Source organism: Nerophis ophidion, linkage group LG07 (genome assembly GCF_033978795.1).
Source record: "Nerophis ophidion isolate RoL-2023_Sa linkage group LG07, RoL_Noph_v1.0, whole genome shotgun sequence".
Classification (NCBI taxonomy): Eukaryota; Metazoa; Chordata; class Actinopteri; order Syngnathiformes; family Syngnathidae; genus Nerophis; species Nerophis ophidion.
Window position 1 is genome coordinate 14,655,831 of NC_084617.1, and position 12,739 is coordinate 14,668,569.

At 39.3% G+C, this 12,739-nt stretch overlaps 1 protein-coding gene across 1 annotated transcript in view; it reads right to left on the reverse strand.

Annotated features, from left to right (window-relative positions):
- Positions 1–12,527, reverse strand: part of LOC133555927 (rho-related GTP-binding protein RhoN-like) — an 86,820-nt gene extending 74,293 nt beyond the window's left edge. The window contains exons 1-2 of the mRNA XM_061905399.1: positions 12,236–12,527; positions 6,655–6,742 (exon numbers count right to left, since the gene is read on the reverse strand). Of these exons, the coding sequence (XP_061761383.1) occupies positions 6,655–6,742; positions 12,236–12,337 (190 nt within the window). The 5' untranslated portion in view covers positions 12,338–12,527. The remainder of the gene's footprint in view (positions 1–6,654; positions 6,743–12,235) is intronic.
- Positions 12,528–12,739: the final 212 nt, after the last annotated feature.

Sequence of the window (12,739 nt, forward strand, 5' to 3'; positions counted from 1 at the left end):
ACGCTAGAACAAATGTATTTGGCCACCCATCCAAGTGATCACAATCAGGTGTCCTAATCACTTGGCCCGGCCACAGGTGTATAAAATCAAGCGCTTAGGCATGGAGACTGTTTCTACGAACATTTGTGAAAGAATGGGCCGCTGTCAGTGATTTCCAGCGTGTAACTGTCATAGGACGCCACCTGTGCAACAAATTCAGTCGTGAAATTTCCTCGCTCCGAAATATTCCAAAGTCCACTGTAAGAAAATGGAAGAATTTGGGAACAACAGCAACTCAGCCACAAAGTGGTATACTGACAGAGAGGGGGCAGCGGATGATGCAGCGCATAGTTCAAAGACTTTCTGCACAATCCAGTTGCTACAGAGCTCCAAACTTCATATGACCTTCCAATCAGCCCACTTACAGTACACAAAGAGCTTCTTGGAATGGGTTTCCATGGCCGAGCAACTGGATCTAAGCCATACATCACCAAGTCCAATGCAAAGTGTTGGGATGCAGTGGTGTAAAGCACGTCGCCACTGGACTCTAGAGCAGTGGTCCCCAACCACCGGGCCGTGGCCCGATTGGTACTGGGCCGCAAAAGATTTTTTTATAAAAAAAATAAATAATAATTTAAAAAAAAACATTTAATTTTTTAATTTTTTTGATTAAATCAACATAAAAACACAATATACACTTACAATTAGTGCACCAACCACAAAAACCTCCCTTTTTCATGACAAAAACGTCCCTTTTTCATGACAAAAAAGAAAAAAAAAATAATAATAAAATAAAATAAAAACGACCCCCCTCCCCCCTTCCCGCGGGACAAATTATTAAGCGTTGACCGGTCCGCGGATACAAAAAGGTTGGGGACCACTGCTCTAGAGCAGTTGAGACGTTTCTCTGGAGTGATGAATCACACTTTTTCATCTGGCGATCTGATGGACCAGTCTGGGTTTGGAGGTTGCCGGGATAATGGTACATTGTGCAGAGTGTGAAATTTAGTCGAAGAGGAATTATGGTGTGGAGTTGTTTTTCAAAAGTTGGGCTTGGCCCCTTAGTTCCATAAAGGAACTTTGAAAACTCCAGGATAGCAAAACACTTTGGACAATTCCATGCTGCCAACCTTGTGGGACCATTTTGGAGCGGGACCGTTTCTCTTCCAACATGACTGTGCACCAGTGCACAAAGCAAGGTCCATAAAAGACATGGATGACAGAGTCTGGTGTGGATGAACTTGACTGGGCTGCACAGAGTCCTGACCTGAACACCTTTGGGATGAACTAGAACGGAGACTGAGAGCCAGGCCTTCTCGACAAGCATCAGTGTGTGCGCTTTCGAAAGAATGGTTGAAAATCCCTATAAACGCACTCCGCAACCTTGTGGACAGCCTTCCCAGAAGAGTTGAAGCTATAATAGCTGCAAAAGCTGGACCGACATCATAGGTTAGGAATAGGATGGCACTTCAAGTTCATATGTGAGTCAAATACCTTTGGCAATATAGCGTATATATGGGTAATAACCATATGTATTAATTTGTATATACATTTTTTCAAAAGCACACTATGTTGAGGTCATAGTTCAGTCACAAATAAAAATGCCACAGCACAAAAGAAGGAAAATCTTGCGAGAATACCGTGAATAATGATATTTATTTCCCATCTGTTAGCTACTTGTATTCTTGTTGGGAAACTAGTATGAGAATAGAACAAGGCCCACCAAAAGCACACAAACGCAACACGTAAATAAGGGATCAGCAACGCGGTGCCCGCGGGCACCAGGTAGCCCGGAAGGACCAGATGAGTCGCCCGCTGGCCTGTTCTAAAAATAGCTCAAATAGCAGCACTTACCAGTGAGCTGCCTCTATTTTTTTTTTTTTTTTAATTTACTAGCAAGCTGGTCTCGCTTTGCTCGACATTTTTAATTCTAAGAGAGACAAAACTCAAATAGAATTTGAAAATACAAGAAAATATTTTTAAGACTTGGTCTTCATTTGTTAAAATAAATTCATGTATATTTTTATTTTGCTTCTTATAACTTTCAGAAAGACAATTTTAAAGAAAGAATACAACCTTAAAAATGATTTTAGGATTTTTAAACACATATACCTTTTTACCTTTTAAATTCCTTCCTCTTTTTTCCTGACAATTTAAATCAATGTTCAAATATATATATTGTTTTTATTGTAAAGAATAATAAATACATTTTAATTTAAGTCTTCATTGTAGCTTCTGTTTTTTCGATGAAAAATATTTGTGAAATATTTCTTCAAACTTATTATGATTAAAATTCAAAAAAAATATTCTGGCAAATCTACAAAATCCGTAGAATCAAATTTAAATCTTATTTCAAAGTATTTTGAATTTCTTTTAAAAAACATTGTTCTGGAAAATATAGAAGAAATAATGATTTCTCTTTGTTAGAAATATAGCTTGGTCCAATTTGTTATATATTCTAACAAAGTGCAGATTGGATTTTAACCTATTTAAAACATGTCATCAAAATTCTAAAATTAATCTTAATCAGGAAAAATTACTAATGATATTCCATAAATTCTTTTTATTACATTTTTCAAAAAGATTCGAATTAGCTAGTTTTTCTATTCATTTTTTTCGGTTGAATTTTGAATTTTAAAGAGTCGAAATTGAAGATAAACTATGTTTCAAAATTTAATTTTCATTTTTTTCCTGTTTTTTCCTCTTTTAAACCGTCCATTTAAGTGTTTTTTTCATCGTTTATCCTCTACAAAAAAACCTTCCGTAAAAGGAAAAAAAATGTGCGACGGAACTTCAGACAGAAATACCCATTTTTTTTATATATATATATAGATTTATTTATGAAAGGTAAATTGAGCAAATTGGCTATTTCTGGCAATTTATTTAAGTGTGTATCAAACTGGTAGCCCTTCGCATTAATCAGTACCCAGGAAGTAGCTCTTGGTTTCAAAAAGGTTGGTGACCCCTGACGTACATGTATGTGAGGGGGGCGGTGGACGGGCGTGGTCATGTTTAGGGCAGATGAGAGACTTAAGGTGGCAAAGGTGGTTCCGGCTTTTAAAGCCCCACCAAAGCACAACCTTCCCACAGCGTGATTAGCCTCTTGCAGCTTGGGTGATAGCTCCTCCTAAGTCAGGTTACAGCCCCCCGGGGCCAAGCGTACCGACCCGACCCTCCCCTCCCCGCCACTACATTGGCAGGCTGGAGAAGATTTACAAAAACAACATGATTCTTTCACTGGCCGAGTGTGTGGCAGCAAGTAGTGATCTAAAGATAGCTTGGCTTGGGAATGTTTATGCAAGACGGTTCCGTCGCAGGGTCGCCCATTCCGATGGCTTTTAACCAGCATGAAGCGGCAGAGCGCTTCCGGTGCCTGACGCGGACATTAAAGGCCTACTGAAACCCACTACTACCGGCCACGCAGTCTGATAGTTTATATATAAATGATGAAATATTAACATTGCAACACATGCCAATAAGGCCTTTTTAGTTTACTAAATTGCAATTTCACATTTCCTGCGAAGGGTCGTGTTGAAAACGTTGCGGTATGATGACGGGATTTTCCAGAATTATCTTAGTATATGTGTCTAATAACATCTGAATCGCTCCCACTTCAAGTCCTTCACTCTAAATTTCCTCATCCACAAATCTTTCATTCTTGCTCAAATTAATGGGGAAATTGTCGCTTTCTCGGTCTGAATAGCTCTAGCTGCTGCTGGCTATGATTGTAAACAATGTGAGGATGTGAGGAGCCCTACAACCCGTGACGTCACGCGCACATCGTCTGCTACTTCCGGTACAGGCAAGGCTTTTTTATTAGCGACCAAAAGTTGCGAACTTCATCGTCGATGTTCTCTACTAAATCCTTTCAGCAAAAATATGACAATATCGCGAAATGATCAAGTATGACACATAGAATGGACCTGCTATCCCCGTTTAAATAAGAAAATCTCATTTCAGTAGGCCTTTAAGCCATCGAACGGGTCAGAAAAGCCGAGGGGGGGGGGGGGGGGGGGGCTTCAAACAAAATAAGAGCTTGGGCTCGTCTTGTCTTGGCTGAAACGACATCCAAACTCCTTACTTTGGAGCTCAAATTAGATGTTCCTTTTAAAAGAGGCACTGTCACCCTAACCAAGTCAAAACATTTATTTTTATTTTTTTAATATTTTTTTGTGGAAAAGGCACCATAACCACCAAAAAGGGATACCAAAGTAGTCATATATGTTCAATTGCCAAAACCAGTGAAGTTGGCACGTTGTGTAAATGGTAAATAAAAACTAAATACAAACCCCGTTTCCATATGAGTTGGGAAATTGTGTTGGATGTAAATATAAACGGAACACAATGATTTGCAAATAATTTTCAACCAATTTTCAGTTGAATACGCTACAAAGACAACATATTTGATGTTCAAACTGATAAACATTTTTTTTTTTTGCAAATAATTATTAACTTTAGAATTTGATGCCAGCAACACGTGACAAAGAAGTTGGGAAAGTTGGCAATAAATACTGATAACGTTGAGGAATGCTCATCAAACACTTATTTGGAACATCCCACAGGTGTGCAGGCTAATTGGGAACAGGTGGGTGCCATGTTTGGGTATAAAAGCAGCTTCCATGAAATGCTAAGTAATTCACAAACAAGGATGGGGTGAGGGTCACCACTTTGTAAGCAAATTGTCGAACAGTTTTAGAACAACACTTCTCAACGAGCTATTGCAAGGAATTTAGGGATTTTACCATCTATGGTCCGTAAAATCATCAAAAGGTTCAGAGAATCTGCACGTAAGCAATGATATTACGGACCTTTGAGCCTTCAGGCTGTACTGCATCAAAAACCGACATTGGTGTGTAAAGGATATCACCACATGGGCTCAGGAACACTTCAGAAAACCACTGTCAGTAACTACAGTTGGTCGCTACGTCTGTAAGTGCAAGTTAAAACTCTACCATGCAAAGTGAAAGCCATTTATCAACAACACCCAGGAACGTTGCCGGCTTCGCTGGGCCCGAGCTCATCTAAGATGAACTGATGCAAAGTGGAAAAGTGTTCTGTGGCCTGACGAGTCCACATTTCAAACTATATTTGGAAACTGAGGACGTGGTGTCCTCCGGAACAAAGAGGAAAATAACCATCCAGATTGTTATAGGCGCAAAGTTCAAAAGCCAGCATCTGTGATGGTACAGGGGTGTATTAGTGCCCAAGGCATGGGTAACTTACACATCTGTGAAGGCACCATTCACGCTGATTATCCATACAGGTTTTGGAGCAACATATGTTGTCATCCGAGCAACATTATCATGGACGCCCCTGCTTATTTCAGCAAAACAATGCCAAGCCATGTGTTACAACAGCGTGGCTTCGTAGTAAAAGAGTGCGGGTACTTTCCTGGCACGCCTGCAGTCCAGACATGTCTCCCATCGAAAATGTGTGGCGCATTATGAAGCGTAAAATACGACAGCGGAGACCCCGGATTGTTGAACGACTGAAGCTCTACATAAAACAAGAATGGGAAGAAATTCCACTTTCAAAGCTTCAACAAATAGTTTCCTCAGTTCCCAAATGTTAATTGAGTGTTGATAAAAGAAAAGGTAATGTAACACAGTGGTGAACATGCCCTTTCCCAACTACATTGGCACGTGTTGCAGCCATGAAATTCTAAGTTAATTATTATTTGCAAAAAAAAAGAAAGTTTAAGAGTTTGAACATCAAATATCTTGTCTTTGTAGTGCATTCAATTGAATATGGGTTGAAAAGGATTTCCAAATCATTGTATTCTGAATATATTTACATCTAACACAATTTCCCAACTCATATGGAAACGGGGTTTGTACAATGATTTGCAAATCCTTTTCAACTTATATTCAATTGAATTGACTGCAAAGACAAGATATGAAACGTAAAACTTTATTTTTTGCAAATATTCGCTCATACAAGCTCATTTGGAATTTTTATGCCTGCAACATGTTTCAAAAAAGCTGGCACAAGTGGCAAAAAAGACTTGAGAAAGTTGAGGAATGCTCATCAAACACTTATTTGGAACATCCCACAGGTGAACAGGCTAATTGGGAACAGCTGGGTGCCATGATTGGGAATAAAAAAAAGGCTTCCATGAAATGCTCAGTCATTCACAAACAAGGATGGGGAGAGGGTCACCACTTTGTGAACAAATGCGTGAGCGAATTGTCAAACAGTTTAAGAACAACATTTCTCAAGCAGGTATTGCGAAGAATTTGGGGATTTCACCATCTACGGTCCGTAATATCATCAAAAGGTTCAGAGAATCTGGAGAAATCACTCCACGTAAGCGATGACATTATGTTAATTGCTGGATGTTGAAATTGAAATACAAATTAAATCGACAAAACTATTTTAAAAAGTTTACTGAAAAAAATTGGCAATGAGGAGAGCATTGTTGTTGATTAATGGCACAATTAAGCAACTCACATGCAGTGCTTGGCTGCAACCAGCAGAGGCACTGTTGCTGATTCAGTCTGCAGGAGGTGAATATGTTGGGCTACGGCTACACTACGACATAGCATGACTAAGCTAAAAAGGCCTAAAGTCACACACTATAAAAAAAAGTCTGTCATCCATTTTCCACACTTCAAGAGTTTTCGCGCTAACATGCGTACGACATACAACATGGCGCCAACACAGTGAGCGACTCACCTGACGTGTCCCACATGTTCAGCTCGATGCGGTGCTTGTCGATCTCAAAGCTGGCCGTGTAGTTCTCAAACACGGTGGGCACGTAGCTCTGAAAATAAAATTAAAAAAAATATATATATATATTAGGGGTGTAACGGTACACAAACATTTCTGTTCGGTACGTACCTCTGTTTTTGAGGTCTCGGTTCGGTTCATTTTCGGTACAGTAAGAAAACAACAAAATATACATTTTTGGGTTATTTATTTACCAAATTTGCAAAATCTTCCACCAAAAATATTTACCTTAGTTGAATATTTGATGTGAAATAACGGGAACTTTGGACAGGTCAATAATTCATAAAACATTGATTTTGATTCAATATTAAGTTTTGAGCAATGACAGTTTGAAAGAAAAAAAAAACAGCTTAGTTTTATTAGTCAACATTGCAACTTTTTCTAAATTACATTTAACCTTTAAGCTGTTTTATTTCACTTTTGTTATGTTTTTGTTTATTTTAATGGTAATTTTAGAATGTGCCGTGGGCCTTTAAAACATTAGCTGTGGGCCGCAAATGGCCTCCCGGGCACACTTTTGACACCTCTGATATAGATAATAAAAAATAAAATCTGATAAATCTATGGATAAAAAGCAGAGCCTGGCGACGCATGCGCGTTTATCATAACTCTCTTGCTCTCTCTGTCTCTGCCCCTCCCTCACGAATGTTGCTGTGTGCACAATTTGTTTTGTTTTAAACCCCTTCTCAACCCCGAACGTAGATTGAAAATACACGCAACCCTAACTTACAATGCCGGACATTTGAGGCATTTAAGAAACTCCACCCGGACAGCCCCGCAAAAGAGGACATATCTGGTGAAAAGAGGAGGTATGGTCAGTCTATCGTAACCCAGTGGCTGCTAGCATGCCTTGTGTTGTGCCTCGGTGTCAATTGTTTACACAAAGTGCGGTACGCTACTTAATATGTCCGTGTGGAAACTTGTTCGGTACACCTCCAAACCCAACCGAAACCCCCGTACCGAAACGGTTCAATACGAATACACGTTACTAACACTGATATTTAATTAACTGCCGAGTCTCCCGTAGTAGCTGGCTGCGTGTTCTGGAAAATATACCAGGGTCTCTAATTGGCGCAGGGCCGAATAAAATGTCCATAAAAAACTGTGGCTGTAGTCAACTCCATAGGATGAGTGGTCATCATCCAGCAGCTTAATCTAGCTCTGCAAGCGCTTTAAAATGCCGGCTCTTGGTGTTATAACGCATGCGTATTGCAACTTTGTCGTATTATTTGCTATAATAGCCTACTATCAAAATGACTATGTGTCGCAGGCTGAAGCAAATCTTCATTGACAGAAATGTTGGAATTTAATATTTATTCTACACATTTTTACAACATTACAAACCATTAGTAAACCAGAGGCAACTTAGAAGGTGAGAACTCCTGGAAATTACTGGCTTTTAATGGCCAAAGGTATAGATGTTTCTTACCAAGTTAAAGGGAACGGCAGGCTGTCTTCTTTTAATAGATTTATTACAATCTTTGGCAAGCTAGGTTTGATTGATTGATTGATTGAAACTTTTATTAGTAGATTGCACAGTACAGTACATATTCCGTACAATTGACCACTAAATGGTAACACCCGAATAAGTTTTTCAACTTGTTTAAGTCGGGGTCCACGTTAATCAATTCATGGTAAGTTTGCTATGGTCTGGAACAACATGGCACACAAACACCTACCTGAAATGCAGCCAATATAGATAACGTGTGATGAGACATGTAAAACTAAATTATATACAGAAAGGATAAAAGTAAAGGATATTAAACAAGCTCAACTATACCTACAAATGAGGTATGATGACGCAATATGTACATACAGCTAGCCTAAATAGCATGTTAGCCTTGATTAGCTTGCAGTCATGCAGTGACCAAATATGACTGATTAGCACTCCAACAAGTCAATAACGTCAGCACCTTTATGCTTTCACGCACAGCATAAAATGTTTGGTGGACAAAATGACACAAAAGAGTGGCATAAAACATGTCTTTCGGAGAAAGTTGTACATGTAAACCAGGGGTGTCCAAAGTGCAGACCGGGGGCCAGATCATTTTTTAAAGGCCCCACGGCACATTTTAAAAATACTATGTAAAAACAATAAAAAACATAAAAAGTGGTATAAAAGAACAAACAGGTGAAATTTTACAAGAAAATGTTGCAATGTATACTCTAATAAAACAAAGTTGCCATGCAGGCTGTTTCTTTCTTTAGAAAAAAAAATTGTGTATCAAAATCAATTATGAATTATTGACCAATTCAAGGCTCCAATTACGTCACATTAAATATTTCACTTTGGGATATTTTTGGGGGCAAATTTTGGATATTTTGTGTTTGCCATATAAAAAACTGACCTGTGTTTTTTTTTAAAGAATGGCCTTAAACGAACAAACAAAAAACATAAACAAAACAAAAAAACGTATAATTGACGGATGGGTCTGAAGGTGATCTCGAGACTATTGTGTTAAAAGTGAACAGTAAAAAAAATAATTATAATTTATTTTTTAACACTTTAATGAGTAGAACCCTTTTGGATCAGCGTGTTTTGTTTTTAAGTGTCATTGCACAAAAAATGATAGTGAATTAAAATCAATGGTGTTATGTGTTGTTGACCTTTTTAAGGCTCCAATTATTTTATAATCTCATACATTCTACTTAAAAATTTAATTGGGTGAAAACATTGCATATTTTCTGTTTTTTTTTTTTCAATAAAAAATCATGGTTTTCTTTGACAAAAAGAGCATATTGACAGATAGACCTAATGTTGATCTAGAGATTTAAAGCTTGAATAATAATAAAAATAATAATACTGAATAATGACACATTTTTAACATTTTATTTTTACCAAAACCCTTTGGGGTCTCTAGGATCAAGCTCGACTGGAGGCCTAAATGTATATTTTTTATACATATATTGTATTGGTTTTTAAAATAAATGGCCCCCGCTTGCTTTGATTATTCAGTGTGCGGCCTTCAGTGGAAAAAGTTTGGACACCCCTGATGTAAACAAACTAAGATGAGTTCAAGGATCGCTGAAATTAGTAGGACAAAACAGTCCTTGCTAAATACTCTCATCAGTGGAGCATATATAACATAAACGGTGGGATTTCTAACAATTAAGGAGGTTTGTGTCTACTACAGCAACCATATGAAAACAAAATATATATATTTTTACATTTCAACACATTTTTGGAAAAAAGCTCCAGGGAGCCACAAAGGCGGCGCTAAAGAGCCGCATGCTTAACAGTATAACGTTAACCAAGCTATACTGTTGGATAAGCTCCGAGCAATCGGATTCGATGAAACCTCATCGAGCTGGATGCAATCTTACTTGGAGGGGAGGAAACAGGTGGTAGTGGTGGATGGCACCATGTCCCCTCACCTCTCAGTAAGCTGTGGAGTCCCCCAAGGCAGTATACTAGGACCTTTACTGTTCCTAATATATGCAAATGACATGCCATTAGCATGCAACTGTGAATTGTTCCTGTTTGCGGATGACTCGGCCCTGCTGGAACAAATCCTCAGTGCTGAACTCCTTAATATTTGCACCTGGCTCGCTGACAACAAGCTATCCATACTCTTAGGTAAAACGGAATCCATCCTATTTGTGTCCACATCAACCTTAAGAAAGTCAGTGACTTCACTATAAAAGTGGGTGACGTTATCACCGGGAAATATGAGATCACCTACCTAGGTTCTATTCTAGAGGCTAATCTTTCCTGTGATAAAATGGCAACCAAGGTAATCAAAAAGGTAAACCAAAGAACGAGATTCCTCTACAGAATCTCCTCTCTGGTCAACAAAAGCACCTTGAGGATTCTAGCGGGAACTCTCATTCAACCCTTTTTCGATTACGCTTGCACCTCCAAAGTAGGCTTGCTCAGGGTGGAGGACAGAGTAAAACAACTTGTACTGAGCCTGGTCTATAAAATCCGTTGATACCGAAGTACATGTCAAACTACTTCCTTAACGTAAATGACCGCCATAACCACAAGACCAAGGGGAGCTCCACAAACCACGTTAAACCCAGATTCCGATCTAACAAAGGTCTTAACTCATACTCTTTCTATGCCACATCAATGTGGAATGCACTCCCAACAGGTATAAAAGTAAGTGCATCTCTATATTCCTTCAAACCGCTCTAAAACAACACCTCCAGGCAACTTTAACCCTTTACTAATACCCTCCTCCATTCACATCCCATCTCCCCGGATTATAAACAACCTAATGTAAATAATCAAATGTACTTCTAATGTATATACTGTACTGGTTCTTATGCTATCTGAACTCACTATGTTCTCTGCTGGCTGTACATATCCTACTAAATAGAAAATGTCCACATTTCTCTGTTGATGCAATTGTTGATGACTGAAGTACTGATATCAACCAAAGCTCCTCATCCCATCCCCCGGATTGTAAATAATGTAAATAATTCAATGTACATACTTTGATGATTAACCTGTGTGATGACTGTATTATGCTGATAGTATATATTTGTACCATGAATTGATTAACGTGGACCCCGACTTAAACAAGTTGAAAAACTTATTGGGGTGTTAACATTTAGTGGTCAATTGTACGGAATATGTACTGAACACTGGCCGAGAGTGGAGTCGGCTGTCTTGGTTGCCTTGTTGGGTCTGCTTCTGTCTCTGGCCATGCCCCCTCCTCCCCAGCAGACGATGGCGTGGAACACCGCAGAGGCCACCACAGTGGATATGTTTATTTTACTTTTTATTCATAGCTGTATGTAGAAGTGTCTGGTTGTATCTGCTGCTTTAATGTCTTTAATGTCCTCTGTGTTCTTCGATGTTTGATGTTTCCCTCTTACACACATGGAAGAGGGATGTGTACTATGGCTATGAGTTGTTGTTGTTTTTTTGTTGTTGTTTTTTTTTCCCTTGCCCTCAGTCTGCACCCCCACTCCAGGGCCTAGGCTAAGACCGATTTTTTAATTTTATTTTAATCTTCTATTTTTTTCTCCCCCCCCCCCCCCCCCCTTGTTTACCTGTATGTCATCTTGTTTGTAAGGGGCGTTGGAAGCCGGCAGACCCGTCAGCGATCCTGTTCTGTCTCCCTGTAATGTTTGTCTGATCTTGAATGGGATTGTGCTGAAAATTGTAATTTTCCTGAAGGAACTCTCCTGGCGGAATAAATAAAGTACTATCTATCTATCTATCTGAACTGTGCAATCTACTAATAAAAGTATCAATCAATCAATCAATCAATCAATCAATCAATGCCCGCTGACCCCCGGACTAGGTTGATGCGTTCTCTGAGATCTATTTCCTAACAGGTTTAAGTCCAATAAAACATAAAAGAAGTGCAGTAAGGGACAAGCGGTAGAAATGGATGGACGGATGTTGAAAGAGTAACTGGATCATATAATAGTGGTGTACCTAATGAATTGTCCAGCAAATGTTCTTTTTTTTTTTAAAGCATTTTTACTTTGATGTTAGTTTCATGTTCAGGCTGGTCAGTACAAGACGTCCTCCCTCATGAAAAAAAAAATGGTAAAGTTGGTTCGGACCTACCTCCGGGTAGCAGTCCTTGGCAAAAACGTGAAGCAGCGCCGTCTTGCCACACTGCGCGTCCCCGACCACTACGATCTTACAGCGGCTGCCCTGCTTGTCCATGCTCGCCGGTCAGAGGTGCGCTGTGGTCCCGCTAGTGGTCCTGGTGGTCCTGGTGGTGGATGTCATCCAGCATCCGAGAAGACCACCGAGCACCGACGGAACAAAAAGTGGAGCAGAGTTAGCGGTGAATTCCTTGAAACCAAGCCGGCGAGTAGCTGCTCTGATGCGGCTGACAGAGTGACTGACCGCTGGCTGCTGTAAGCTGAAAGCGTGAGGTGATAGGCCACGCCCACCTGTTACGTCACTGAAAGGTAATAGGCTGCGAGATGAAGGGTCAAGGTGGAATTGTTGAGTCATAAATATTTAATTTCTTTCATAAATAATATTTAGCCGAGCTAAATTTTATTTTATTTTATTTTGAATTTTTAGGTAATTTATTCACATCATTTTCTGTTGTAAAAT